At 40.4% G+C, this 15178-nt stretch overlaps 2 protein-coding genes across 2 annotated transcripts in view; both read left to right on the top strand.

Moving 5' to 3' along the window:
• The window catches only part of TMEM61 (transmembrane protein 61), a 179612-nt gene that overhangs the window by 39480 nt on the left and 124954 nt on the right, over positions 1-15178 (top strand). The window lies entirely within an intron of this gene.
• On the top strand, positions 2292-12066 carry BSND (barttin CLCNK type accessory subunit beta). The gene is made up of 4 exons (XM_060771562.2): positions 2292-3504; positions 5466-5560; positions 8341-8598; positions 11292-12066. The coding sequence occupies exons 1-4, from the start codon at positions 3328-3330 to the stop codon at positions 11722-11724; spliced, it is 963 nt and encodes a 320-aa protein (XP_060627545.2). The 5' UTR covers positions 2292-3327; the 3' UTR covers positions 11725-12066.

Below are 15178 nucleotides of genomic sequence, written 5' to 3'. Positions count from 1 at the left end.
ATTTAAAAGTTAGCGAATTGATTGGAGCTTGTTAAAACAAATGTATAACAGGTCAACATGTGCAAAGATCTTGACATGGTTCTCATGGAAATAATTTGATGCAAAGTGATACATATCATCCAACTGTCCTGATCTTAAAGGGGCAGCTACAGTTAGTCATCTGTCATCCCATTTTCTTCAGTAGCTTTTTAAAATGTCCTGGTTTTTTTTCTTCCTACCACTTTCCTTGGTTGTCTCTAGCTTAATTCAATTACTGAAAACTTAGGCTGGATCTAAACCTCCCTATAATGCAGTTTCAGAATGTGAATTAACTGCATTGAACTAGATTATAAAAGTCTACACTGCCCTATAATCCATATCAATGCAGTTAATCACTGGATTAGAGGGCAGGGTAAATCCAGCCTGTGTTTAATATACTAGGTAATTTGCACCCAATTAACTCTGTTTGGAGAGAGGACAGAAGGGAGCAGAGTTGTGTCCTTCCATGTAGACACAAGGACAGGCAGTCCGCAAGTTACAAATAAGAGAGCTTCTGTAGGTTTTTCTTAAATTGAGTTTGTATGTAAATCAGAACAGATACATTTTAAGTGAAACTCCAACCAAATGTATGTATTTTTTAAGCTTTTGATAGCTTAGGGAAGGCTTAACACCCCCATGGTGCTTGTTCCTTTTCTGTTGCATTACTCCTGGTTGTAATGATGAGTCACTTGTAAGTTGGATGTTTGTAACTAGGGGACTGCCTGTAGAGCAGTATTTCTCAGCCTTCCTAATGCCGTGACCCCTTAATACAGTTCGGCATGTTGTGGTGAACTCCAACCATAACATTATTTTCTTTGCTACTTCATAACTGTAATTTTGCTGCTGTTATGAATTGTAATGTAAATATCTGATATGCAGGATGCATTTTCATTCATTGGACCAAATTCAGAAAAAAATACCCAATATGCCCAAATTTGAATACTGGTGGGGTTGGGATTGATTTTGTCATTTGGGAGTTGTAGTTGCTTTATAGTTCACCTACAATCAAAGAGCATTCTGAACTCCATCAACAATGGAATTGAATCAAACTTGGCACACAGAATTCCCATGACCAACAGAAAATACTGGAAGGGTTTGGTGGGCATTGGCCTTGAATTTAGGAGTTCATTTATATCCAGAAAGCACTGTGGACTCAAACGATTATGGCTCTGGGCCAAACTTGGCACAAATACTCAATATGCCCAAATGTGAACTCTGGTGGAGATTGGGAAAATAGATCTTGACATTTGGGAGTTGTAGTTGCTGAGATTTATAGCTAACTTATTACAATCAAAGAGCATTCTGAACCCCACCAACAATAGAATTGGGCCAAACTTCTCACACAGAACCCCCATGACCAACAGAAAATATTGTGTTTTCTGATGGTCTTTGACAACATCTCTGACATCCCCCTGCAACCCCCCCCCCCCAGGACTCCCAACCCCCAGGTTGAGAAATACTGCTGTAGAGGAAATCTCCTGCAGGCTCTTCCAGCTGGTGTATTCTGCTTATTAATAAAGCTTGCCATCCTGCCCACACTCTGACATTGCTTGGCCACACATGTCTTGGTTTTCATCTATGAAATATTGGAGGGTATGGTGCTAATATCCATAATGGACTCTGTCTAGGTTGAGCATTCCTTATCTGGATCTCAAAATCCTTCAAAATTCATAAATGACTGCATAGGCGAAGATAGGGACATCTTTGCTTTCTGATGGTCCACTTTACACAAACTTTATGTCCTGCACAAATAATTAAAATATTGTATATCATTCCTTTCAGGTTATGTGTATAAGGGCCGCGGTGGTGCAGTGTGTTAAACTGCTAAACTGCAGAAATTGCTGAGTAGAAGGTTGACAGTTCAAATCCATGCAACAAGGTGAGCTCCCATTGTTTGCTCCTGCCAACCTAGCAGTTCGAAAACATGCAAACGTAAGTAGATCAATCAGTACTCCTTCAGTGAGAAGGTAACAGCACTCCATGCAGTCATGCTGGCCCTATGACCTTGGAGGTGTCTATGGACAACGCCAGCTCTTCATCTTAGAAATTGAGATGAGCACCATCCCCCAGAGTTGGACACGACTAGACTTAATGTCAAGGGGAAACCTTTACCTTTACCTGGCTGTGTATAAGGTACATATGAAATATAAAATGAATTTCATCTTTGAATTTGGGTCCCATCTCGTAGCTATCTCATTATGAACACACACACACATACACACACACACACACAAATACAGGTATTGCAAATCTGGGGGAAAAAACCCCACGAAGTCACAAAAACTTCTAATAGTAGGAATTTGGATACTCAACACATTCAGTTAAAGGTATTTGGTTGGAAATGTTACAGTTTGAATTACAGCTCCCAGTATACCCAAGCCAGAAGGTGTGATACAAAAGATAACTTTTCACACTGCTGTGAAAGTACTGCAGCTTTTGATAGACTGTTGAGTCAATGAGCAAAACATAGCTTTGTCCAACAAACCGAAATGGTTGTCACTGGTAACACATGTGAAAATAAGAAATGTTTGTCAAATTGTTTTCCCATTTGTCTTTATTTAGAAATGTGTTCCTTGCCTCTTGGAGGCCTTGCCTGTGCTTCCAGTGATTTATATGTTTGTGTGGAAAGGCCTTTTTATTGGTCTCACTTTTGTAAACTGATCTGGAATCCTCTGGTGCAGTTAAGATATATTTTGATAAAATAAAGGATAAACAATAAGTCAGAGCATTTAAAAACTGTATCATCTCTTTCAAGCCCAGGCAGGGAACCAGATTTACAGCAGTCGAGGCACTTTAAAGTTTATATCAAGGACCAAAATGTGGCCAGAGAGAATCCAGCTTGTCTTGCTGTGAAATCTGCCTGTTTCATCTATTCGCCAGTAACCCACCAGAGACCCCTAGGAATGGATTCAAACTAGAAAGATCCAAAACATGCCTAGGTTTTTTGGTCTTACTTATACTAAAGGTGCTATTTAAGCCTTCCCTGGAGGCAGTGTTATTCAAGAATGAATTTAAATATCTGGTTTGCATTCATTACAAACCCATTTGAAATGGGCTGGCTTAGACCTGGGCAGGACTGGTCTGAAGGTGCTGCTGACTTTCATCCTCTTGCAGCCTCCAGCACACCTCTTTGGAGCACACCTCTATGAGGGTTGTTGCCTGGTTCAGGGACAGGTGAAGGACTCTCCAGGATCTCTTCTCCTTAACCCTCTTGCACCCCAGTTTGCAGTGCAACTACTCATTGCATCAATTAGTTTGCTCAGAAATCAGCTTGGTTTTGATTCCTGCTTCTTGGGGCTGAGGAAGCCAATGGCTGAAAATAAAACCTTTCGCTATGGACTCATCGTCTTGGGCTTCTTCCTGGTGATGATCGGCATGTTCATCATGAGTGTGGAAAAGCCTCAGATCTACATCACCTTCTGCACTCTGGGGGTCCTGACCATATTAACCGGGGTTGTTTGGAGTATGTGCCAGTGCTATCCAAAGGTAAGAAATGAGCTTTGCTTTCTTTTCAAATGAGATGCCTTCAGCAACTGATTCTCTGTCCTCTCTCTGTCTCTCTCTCTCTCTTTTATACATGACAAATGTCTCTGGTGAGAATTTTTGGACTATAATTGGAAGTTTTAGGAAATTCTGAAGATATCAGCTAGCATCCTGTTGGTGCCCTGTACATGTTTATTATTATTATTATTATTATTATTATTATTCTGGTTTTTTTTCTTAAAGAGGCTCAAAGCAGTGTATATATCCTCTTATGTATGTATTTCTATTTTTGGCTGATGTATAACATTTACACTCATCTAGAGATTATGAAAGTGGAATTATGCACATGGTGCCTTTGGACAACTGTGCACATAGTATTGTGCATCATTGCACCTCAAACATTGATTTTGTGGTTGTGCACATTAACACACAATGAGCATTTGCTGGTGTAACATCTGTAACAAGGTGACACATTGTGATTGAGATATAATTCCATGAGCTTCAAGTGAGTCCTTGTTATTCACCAAGGTTTGGCTCCAGAACTGCACACTCACTCACTTTCCCTTGGATATGAAAATCCTCAAGTGCCATTATATGCAATGGTGTAGTAAAATGGTGTCCATATATAAAGTGGAAAATCAAGGTTTGCTTCTTGGAATTTACCGTGCCAGGAGAATGGCATAAAAATATTTGTGTCAAAATGACTTTTAAAAGTCCTCAAAGTCTCTTCAAAAAATTACTTCTATATGTTCCTAGAAAATGTTGCTTGTTCCACCAATAAAGTACTTTGTAATTCACACTTCCTAGGGCCTTGTTTTCAAAAAGAGGAAATGTCATTTCTAATGTGTTACTTCCACACTCTGATAGGTGCCTGGGTGCCAATTAGACTGGAACAGTAGCAGGAGAGATAATGCTCCAGACTTTTTTTCATATCGTTTTCCTAGTCAGGTTGGCTCTCACCAATTTCAGTGACCCTTCAGGGAAAATAGTAATCAGAGTGTATGTGTGTTGTGTGTAGGAAGTGTTGGGGGGAGGGCAGACACACTACTCAGAACAATTATTGCTGCCCCTCCACTTGCTTCCTCCTTCCAGTCATTATCCATGTTCCTGTCAAGAAAAGGACTATAAGTATATGGAGGATATTTCTTTCTTTACCAGGGTGGGCAAAGTGTGGACCTCCAGCTATGGTTGAACTGCAGATCCCAGCAGTCCTTACCATTGGCTACATCGTCTGGGAGTTGTGGAGTTGCTGCTCAGTAACATAAGGAAGGATGTTACTGAGCAATTACAATTGCTTGCATACACAAAGATAGCAAACCCACAAACTGCAAAAGCAATGAAAGACTCAGAGGGACAAGATATCATGGGGATTGGAAAGCCAGGATGGTGCAGTGATGAGAGTATTGGTTTGGAAGATCTAGCCTCAGGTTCTCACTAAGCTATGGATCTAATTGGATGACCTTGGGCTCATCAATCCTTGGGCTCTCTAGTAAACTCTCTCTAACAAATCTCACAAGTTTTTTTTGTAAGGATAAAGTGGGGAGGAGAAGCACCATGTAGACCAGTGGTTCTCAACCCGTGGGTCCCAAGATGTTTTGGCCTTCAACTCCTAGAAATCTAACAGCTGGTAAACTGCCTGGGATTTCTGGGAGTTGTAGGCCAAAACACCTGGGAGTCCACAGGTTGAGAACCACTGATGTAGACTGTCTTAAACTCGTCAGAAGTGAGTTACAGGTAACTAACAAATAAGATTGTCTGCAAGTGACTTGGATTTTGATATGTACCCATCAACATCACCCTCTGATATTAACCTTGGTGATTGAAGTGAAAACATGTCAAAGTATACAGCTACATTCATGTGGTATGGAAGGAGATATGCCAGGGCTGTAAAAGTACTCCAATAAATCAATGTTTACCCCCTTCTTTGTTCAATTCTCCCCTAAACTCTCCTCTTTTCCCACCAGGTCCAAATCGTATCTGCTTACTCAGAGTCAGAGAAGTTCCTTATTAAAAAGCCTGGTGTTTCATGTATGAAAAATGAGATTCCTGAGAAGAGCAGGTAAGGAAACGAAGCCTGTAAGCTTCAGCTCAACAGTTTGTAATCTTATTTTTAATTAGAATACTAATCAGCAGTACATAGTATAAACTATGTTCCTTAGGGAGACAAGGTCATTGTCTGGAAACTCTGGCACAAGAAAGAGAAATTCATGAAATGTTATGTCTATTTAAAGCTAAAGAAGCCCAGAGAAAAGCAACATCTTGCTCATTATTTTTGAAGATATGGAACATCACTGGAGATCACAGGTCAGGAAAGCTAAGGGGTGAACTTTTGTTTTCAATATGTAGCCTCATTTCAGTATCCGTTTCTGAGATATATATATCAGAAACAGATCACTCCATCTGGGAAATGCAGAAATCATTGTTTACACTTTCCCCAGAATGCCTCAGACCTCCGGTTGGAATTTTTGTTCATAAACTAGTGATTACAAGCTCAGAGAAAAACGTGCAAAATAAATATACACTGGCCTTGACCAACAGTGCATGATAATATTTCATGTCAACTAGAATTCAGGAATTGTAGTCCACCACATCTGGAGGATATCCAGTTGGAGAAGGCTGGTTTGTTTGTTTGTTTTATCTATATCTTGACTTTTCCCCAGATCTGCTATGTAAGGTGGACATATTAAAAATAAGTTGCATAAAAACAATAAATTAGAACTATTTAAAATTAAATTTGCAGTTTGCTTTTGCCTGAGTCTACTGGAAAGGACAAGATTCCTCTCTGTCTTCTTTTCCTGCTCCTAAGCCAATAGAGTGCACACTGCTTTGTACCAATGTTACTAAGCAAGGGCAAAGGAGGAAAGAGAAACAGATATTTTAAAACAGAGTTCCTCTAACTGTGCTCCTCCAGATGTTTTGGACTTCAGTTCCCACAATTCCTAACAGCTGGTAAGCTGGCTGGGATTTCTGGGAGGTTAGGTCCAAAACACCTGAAGGAGCACAGTTTGAGAAACACTGTTTTGAAAGAAACTGAGCAAGTAGAACAACTGAGAATTAATTAAGACCATCCATATAAATTGGGACATGTGGAGGACATGTTTCTTCTAAAGAAAAATAGAGATGACATATTTGTTATTACTAGATTCTTAGTATAATCTAGGCAGCCTGAATCTAAGCTGTTTAGAAGTTTTATATGTTTATCCTACACTTTGAATGGTGTCCAGAAACAGAATGGCAGCCAGCAAAGATGTTGACAGGGGAATTAGTTCCTTGTAACCAGCGTTGGCCAATAATCTGATTGTAGCATTTAGGACCAGCTATGGTTTTATTCAGGCCTTAAAAGGCAGCCCCATGAATATTATGCTACATACAGTATTCAAAACTGGATGCAACTAAGGCATGTATGTACCCCACCCTCCTATGATCATATTTGACATCTCAGGAATGTGTGCATCTGGTGCTTTAACTGGGGAAGTAGGAGCCCCCAGTGGTGCATTTTTTTTTGTTGAGTCAGGAGCAACCTGAGAAACTGCAAGTCGCTTCTGGTGTGAGAGAATGAGAGAATTGGCCATCTGCAAGGACGTTGCCCAGGGGACACCAGGATGATTTGATGTTTTATCATCCTTGTGGAAGGCTTCTCTCATGTCCCCATATGAGGAACTGGAGCTGATAGAGGGAGCTCGTTGACCTCTCCCTGGATTCGAACCTGTGACCTGTCGGTCTTCAGTCCTGCCAGCACAGAGGTTTAACCCACTGCACCACCAGGGGCAATGAGTTAAACCCTTTTGCTGGCAGGACGGAAGACCAACAGGTCGGAGGTTTGAAGTGCGAATGAACTCACTCTGTCAGCTCCAGCTCCCTATGTGGGAACATGAGAGAAGCCTCCTACAAGGATGGTAAACCATCAAAACATCTGGGTGCCCCCGGGGCAACATCCTTGCAGGTGGCCAATTCTCTCATACCAGAAGTGACTTGCAGTTTCTAAAATCGCTCTTGACACATGCACACAAAAAGCCGGGCAAGTGGACTCTCAGGTTTTTGAGATGCCTTGGCCACTAGGCTGAGGATTGAATCCAGTAGTAGATCCAAACTGCAAACCTTTATCTTCAGTGCACGTGCAAGCCCATGTGTTTGTGCCTTCAAGTTGCTCATCAACTTATGGTGATCTTATGGATTTCATAAGTTTTCTTAGGCAAGATTTTCTTAGAGGTGGTTTGGCCAGTTTCTTCCTCTGAAATGTAGCCTACAGCAACTGGGATGCATTGGTGGTCTCCCATCGAAGTACTAACCTGGCAACCAGAGATGAATTGTAGAATAAAAAAGTAGTTTTGATAGTTGAAGTTTACAAACAAGCTGCAAAACAGTTTTTGAAATCAATGTTTAGAGCTTTGAGAAGTTATCTTTTAGACCACAGATACCATAATCTCTATCCCTCCTTCTAGGCATGGTCATGTAGTTCCAAGCTCTGCATTAATCTGAAATCAAATTTATTCAAAAGATAGAGTGCCATGCAGATTTCTGAATCACCAGTGTATTAGATTCTTCTCCTCTGCGGAAAACGAACAAGAGTGCAACTAAGGACTCTTCTGTACTATGTAATTATATCATCACAATTTCCATTTTAACTGTCTTGGAAACATCCTATTGAATTCTAGGATCTGCATTAAGGGAGTGGTATTTAGAATTCTCTGATAGAGATTTAATGGATCATAAAAATACAAATTCCAGGGTTCCATTGGAGGTCATCATGACACTAAAAGCAGGATAAAGCATTACAACTGTGTATTGTGCAAATATCCCTGGAGGAGTGGTATTTCACTAATGTCTGTATTTCTGCAGTTCACAGACACCTTATACCAGCCTGAAAGAATCTGAAGTCTATGAGAAAAGCTTGCCATCATATGAACAGGTCCAGAAAACTGTAGCAGGCTCTGAAGAGCACTTGGGAGTCTTGCCTGCCCCAGTCCCACAAATCAGGACAGGAGCCGATGTCCAGCCTCTTGTTCAGGCCAAAGCAGAGGTCCATAGGAACTCTGAGAATGATCGAGATAAATATAAGTATCCAGAATCTCAGAAGGGAGCAACAACGCTGCACTCGTGAGTAGCTCTTGTTCTTTGTCCTGAGGTAGCTTTGCATCGTACACCACTTCCTTATGTTTATTTTTCCATCCAGTTATTTCCACTGTACACTCTGAAGACATCTGAAGATTCATAGTCATAGGGTTGGAAGTAAATAGCCAATGAACAGCTAGTTCACCAGACCATAGAATGACTGGCCAGCTGCTTGTTTTTGGTTGAATAGATAGTGTGGCTTTGGATCAAAATATAATTGTTCTCTAAAACATAATGCCCATTAACATATATGATGGATGAAATATTTTTATATATCACAATTTTAGAATGGGAGTAACACTCTCATTTCAATTCAAACTTTAGGTTGGATTACAGCATTGCCTTTACCAAAACATGTACTTGAATGTATGGAAAGGAGGGTAGTTAGATTTAGATAAGGAGATCGAGGAAGGAGTGTTAGCTGGCATCTCAATGTGCCTGGTATTTTGCTCCAAACGTATCTCAAAATTTAAATAAGTTGTTCAAAGTGCCAAACCTATTTTGACAATAGAGCCCATCACCTTGAATATTCTTCTTAAATATTTGGATTAAAACTGGGAAAAGATTCCTGGCTCCACTGGTAATAAAGCCACCAGCCACTATTGGATAGGTTTCCTGAAACACTAGGCTAAAAAGAATAGTTTATTAAGTTTTCATAGATTTAATGTGATACAATTAAATGCCATAAACATTCTGACTGTTGATGGCAAGGTTTATGAACAGATTACAAAAGTGCAGACAGCTTTAGGGAAATGTAAGATCAGTAGAGTTGAAAGAAAAAAAAATCACATCCTACATATAAATAGGAAGGGAGACATGATGGGAGTCTTTGTCCAGCTTATTTGGAAGTCATCAAGTTGAGGACATCTGTAATAAGGTAGAATGACTTTGATTGAATCCACGAAAGGACTATATCACAGTTGAAGTGCACAGTTTTCTGCCCTGATCTGACCCTGTTAATATCACATTACATTTCCCTGTAGTTCAGTGGTTCTCAACCTGGGGTCCCCAGATTTTTTTGGCCTACAACTCCCAGAAATCCTAACAGCTGGTAAACTGGTTGGGATTTCTGGGAGTTGTAGGCCAAAAAACATCTGGGGACCCCAGATTGAGAACCACTGCATTGTACAAGAACATCTTGTATGAGCCTCTATTAAGCTCAGACCCACTGAAGCCAGTGCTGCAAAGACAACAGGAAGGGGCTCTATCAGAATTTCTTCGGCTGTTTCCCTGGAGGATATGAGCTTAATCAGGTCCCATTGCACCCAAACAATTGAGGTTAATGCTGCAGGCAGACGGGAAGGAAGTCTAGCAGTTGCTCCTATGGTGGAGCTTCTCTCCTCCTCTCTCCATCCTGTTCCCTCTGCCCAGCCTGGAGGCCTGTGCATCAATCAACCTCTCCTGCTTTCACTATCCTATCTCCTTCTTCCTATCCCTAGTGAGTTAGTGTGAGCAAACCCAGCCACCATGTCAGTTTGATTGGTGTTATTGAAGTTAAAAATGGCATAGGCCAGCAGCCCTTAACCCCTAACCTCTGCAATTCTGGAAGGATTACTATATTGAATAACATTGAATCAAATAATATGTACAGTATTTAATAACATGTAACACAAACAGAGAATCTCAGATATTCTGATTCAAATATGCAAATATATACATATATACTCTGAATTCTTAAAAAAGTGACACCGCGAGGATGCCAAGGTCACCACTTACCAACTTGTCCCACCTTCCAACCAGCTGTCTCTCCAATTCAAGGTATAGGACACACTTTGTAAAAAACAAAAACCAAAAACCAAAAAAAAAAAAAAAAACCAAACATTTTCCTAGAAACTGTGGAATAAAAAGTGTTTTTAAAAAAATCACATTAAAGTTCTCAGGTGTAGAAAAAAAAGGGCTTTTACTTCAAAATCAGAGGAATGTTGGGGATACAAACAGGATCAGGATAAGGACAAATTACTTTGCAAGTGTGGATTGAGTATGTGAAGGGAAAAAAAGCGAATTCAGTGATTATCCCTTTTCAGACTTTCTGTAAAGGAGTATTTAAATATTCATGTTGTTTCCAGTTACTCCTGATTAGATAGATAGATAGATAGATAGATAGATAGATAGATGTTCACAAACTTTGCAGGAAGCACTGATTAATGTGTTTGGATACAAGTTCATTCCAGAAGTAATAGCAGCATTTCACAGTTGCAGAATTCTATTACTCCTCACCTCTAAAATTGAATATCCGAACTGGCATATCTAGCTGCAAACCAACTGGGGACCCGATGTTCTGAAATTCTCCTCTGATTTTTAGTGAATCTATTATATCTTTGAGAATGTGTTGCATTGAAGGCGCTGGCACATTGCAAAACCTAGGAGGGATGGTGGTAGAATTATGTGCCCTTCAGTAAAGTCTCACCTCTCTTTTGTGTGTGTATGTGTGGTTGGTGTGTGTGTGTGTAACAGATCAAATGTTAGTGTTGAATTGGCAAGGTCAACTTACCTCCAACTAGACCTAGAAACTAAGCTAATAAAAACAAAGCTGGTCATTCCTGAACTAAAGGTGCTCTGGTAAAAGTCTAACATCTACCTTGATTGGTTTACTGTAAACATGTCAGTCGAAACACAAAATAGCTGAGCAATCAGCATGGACAACCATGACCTTCAATGATTTTTTTGTATTATTCCAGCCAATCAAAGATGTCCAAAAGCCAAGCACCACTAGCTTCTCTCCAAGAAGAAATGGATACCTCTTCAATGGAATCTGCTTCAAACAGCCCGTTTTTACAGAGGTGGAAAAGTGCCCCCAATACTGTGTTTCCAACTGAAAGCCAGCTTAGATACCAACTTCCTTGCTATGAAGATTTTGCCTTAATTGATTCTGTGACGACGGAAGGTCAGGGTTGGAATAATGGTGAGGTGGTGGCACCAAACCCAAGCCACTTCTCTGCTCGGTCCACAGAAGGAGATGGCATATCAACTAAGGCAGCACCTGGGCTATTGGAGCAAAGAGTCATGCAGAAAGGGGCAGAGGATGACATGTACTATGGGATAAAAGAGGGTCCAGAAGATGTCCTCATATCTGTTGGTGGTGCCCTTGAACGGAAAGAAACTAAGAATTAAAAAACCAGAGGGGGATGAGGTAGGTAAAACTCCTAAGGGGTCAACATTTTTCAGAGAAGTCCAAATCTAGAGGTGACTGATGGGAGGAGGCAGCTCACCTAATCAAGTCAATGAAGGAAGCTGAATTTCAGGACAGAGAAAGAAAATGGATGATCAAACTTTTTCTTTTGTTTTTTGAAGATTTCAAGGGAGAGATGGAAATAATAAATGATGGAATAGAACCAACTAATAAAAAGAATATGCAAAAAAGAAAGGGATGTGGAGAGATGCACCTCTTCACAATCCAAGGACAACATACCAAGCAATCAAAAATACAATTAATAGCATGATTGCATACCATCAGGCTTCTATGGACATGCCTCGCCATCTCCCATTTTTGTGCTGTTAATCAGAGCCAAAGTGCTAGTCCCCTAGGGGAGAAGGACAGGACATAAATAAAGATTATTATTATTATTATTATTATTATTATTATTATTATTATTATCTCTTTTCCACAGGAATATACCCTAGCACTGGTTAGACAGCTGTGGTCTTGCAAATATTTTTGGACTTTAACTTCCATAATTTCTCACTATTGAATGTAGAGGGCTAAGAGTCATTGAGGTCAAGGCACCTGGAGGATAATAATTGCATATTTTAAATAATGTTGTTCATGTTGGCAAGGAAGGATGGCTGAGAACTCCTCTGGATGAAAAGGTTCATGCTTCACTGAGTGAAATGACACTGATAAGTGTAAAAAATAAAATTCTGTTTAATCAATTAATGCTCTTTAAAAGAGGCTTATCTCATTTCTTTAAGGAATATTTCTCTAGGTATCATGCTATTGTAGGATTGTGGGATTTGGACAGGACAATGCTAATGAAACAGGATTTACAGGTGAAGGCCCCTATTGCCACATGTGGCTGGCCACTGTGTGAACAGAATACTAAACAAAACTTTTCCAACTATTTCTTGTATTTTCAGGGGCAACAATGGGTAAAGTTCTACACTGAGTAAGCTAGTGTATATATTCACCTGCAACGTTTCCCTGTCCAAAATCAAAATTTGTGGATCAGTGGTCACTATGCTTGGTTGATAACCCACTTTGCAGTTGCAATGCACAATGTTCGGAGAAATGTATAGAGACAACGCAGATTGAATGGTTACTCCATTTATTTCAATGAACTACTATGTGTGCCACAGTTCTGCATGTGAAATTCTCTTCATGCCACTGACAGATGATTATGCATGTTTGAAGAAATAATTCCGCATCCGCAGCACAACCTACGCCCGTGTAAATCACTGACAGGATGCCTGCCAAAGCGTGTATCTCACAATACAGTAGTTCTTTTCCCACCCACTCTTTATATTTTGGGGCATGAATCCTAACAAGACACATACTTCTTTATAGCTCACAAAAACAGTGGTGCATCCATATTATTTGAACCAATGAGACTGGTTAGAAAGCTTTCAAAGTCCTTCTGGGTAAATGCCCAGATGGCTCACCACTCATGCTTCATTGACTGACGTGATCTCGAGCGAGCAGCTGACGTTTGCAAACAGCAGCCACACTGAAGGCGGATTGCATGCCCTCAGCACCTTTCCTTTTGAGGTCCTGGTTTCTGCTCCAATTCATGCCTTTTGGCTACTGGAGGTCAGTTTTCAGTGTTGGAAAGTCTGGAGTGATTTTTGTTGGCTTCCGGTGCCTGCCAACTGCTTGGCTTGTCAATTTACTTCTTCTGCATGGAGGGGAAGCCAAGCTCCCAGGCAGTCATGGGGCAGTGGTGATATGAAATTCACAATATGTGGCAAGAAGAATTGGCATCAGCTCTGTATTAACTGGGGCAATGAAGCATCACACTTTCACATGTTCTACTTGTGCCTCAGTCTTAAAAGTCAATTATTTGTAAATATATCCCGGTGATTTCAATAGGCTTTCCTTCCAAACTAATTGTATCTTAGAATCACAGCCTTGGGAATGGCATGCAGTGTCTGGCGTCCTGGTGAATTATCAAGGTGTAGGTCAAGCCTGGTCCGAAATACCCTATAATAGGCATCAGATCCTGTCTGATCTTGGAAGTTAAGCAGTGCCAGGTTTGTTTAGTACATGAATGAGAGACTGCCAATGAATACAAAGTGCTTTAAGCTATGTTTCAGATGAAGAAACTGGAAATACCACCTCTGAGTATTCCTTGAAGAAGGAATCCCTATAAAATTAATGGGGCTTACTCTTGAGCAGACATACATTACTCACGATCTTCAAACATTGTTTACCTGACTATTACCTCACAGCATGTAGATTTTTTTCATGTCAGGAGTGACTTGACAAACTGGAAGTTGCTTCTGGTGTGAGAGAATTGGCTGTCTGCAAGGATGTTGCCCAGGGAATGCCCGGATGTTTTGATATTTTACCATTCTTGTGGGAGGCTTCTCTCATGTCCCCGTATGGGGAACTGGAGCTGACAGAGGGAGCTCAACCTGCTCTCCCCGGATTCGAACTGCTAATCTCTTGGGCAGCAGTCCTGCCGGCACAAGGGTTTAATCCATTGCACCACCAGGGCAATCTGTAGATAAAATAAGTATATTAGTACACATTTGGAAATGTGTATTCCAATTCCTTAATATGTTGTATAATAGTTACTGTTCTTCCCCTTAATTCATTACAAAAGTCAAAGAATGGCAGAAAGGATAATTTCATGAACCTATCAGTGTTACTATTAAATAGGAGCTCATTATGAGACATGACAGTTGAACCTAGATTTAGTGCTTGGCTTGGCAAGGGTCAGGATATATTAGGTAAAGCCAGCAGGGAGTTCTTTTGACTGTATCACTAGGCTCTCCATAATAAATTATTTGCTTTGTTCATGAAGAAATAAAGTGAAGTGAAGTGAAGAAACAACCAGGAACACAGTGCAAATGGGTGGGGACACCTACAAGCCTGTACTACACATTTGCTTTGGGTTAAGTCAGCTAGCTAATTTCTTAATAGACATGTATATGATGCACTCTTAATTAAAGCTGCCAGGTCTCAAAGCACCAGCTGACATTTCAGACTCTGGGCAAGAAGTCAAATTTCAAGATAAAATCATGCTACAGGAGGAAAAGGGTTGATTTTTGTCTATAAAATGGATTTAAAACTGGGGTGGATAGAGTACAGCCATTTTTGTGGCCCCCAGAATCCCCTCTGGGGACCACTATCCAACCTTCCTATCACTGCTTCCCCCTGCGTTAAAGACTAGCCATTTATCTCAACCCATTCCTAGTGTTTCACCTTCTATTCCATTATATTACACTAACCTGACTGCTGTGCTCAAACAGTATGTACTTTGGTATAAACTGCATTGACAGAAGTAATCCTCCCTGTATACCATGTAAACAGCCTTTTCAAATACCTTGTTTACATGCAACAAAAAGCCCAGTTACTGACCCCCAAATGTCCTTCATAGCTTAATCTGAAGTTCACAGAGGGTGCAAA

This window comes from Anolis sagrei, chromosome 4, assembly GCF_037176765.1.
Source record: "Anolis sagrei isolate rAnoSag1 chromosome 4, rAnoSag1.mat, whole genome shotgun sequence".
Lineage (NCBI taxonomy): Eukaryota > Metazoa > Chordata > Lepidosauria > Squamata > Dactyloidae > Anolis > Anolis sagrei.
The sequence above is the reverse complement of the archived record's forward strand: the minus strand, read 5'-3'. Positions and strand labels throughout refer to the sequence as shown.

Coding starts and splice junctions, on each gene's coding strand:
- BSND (XM_060771562.2), top strand. CDS start 3,328: ATGGCTGAAAATAAAACCTTTCGCTATGGACTCATCGTCTTGGGCTTC. Junction 3,505..5,465: donor TGTGCCAGTGCTATCCAAAG/GTAAGAAATGAG, acceptor TTTTCCCACCAG/GTCCAAATCGTATCTGCTTA. Junction 5,561..8,340: donor GAGATTCCTGAGAAGAGCAG/GTAAGGAAACGA, acceptor GTATTTCTGCAG/TTCACAGACACCTTATACCA.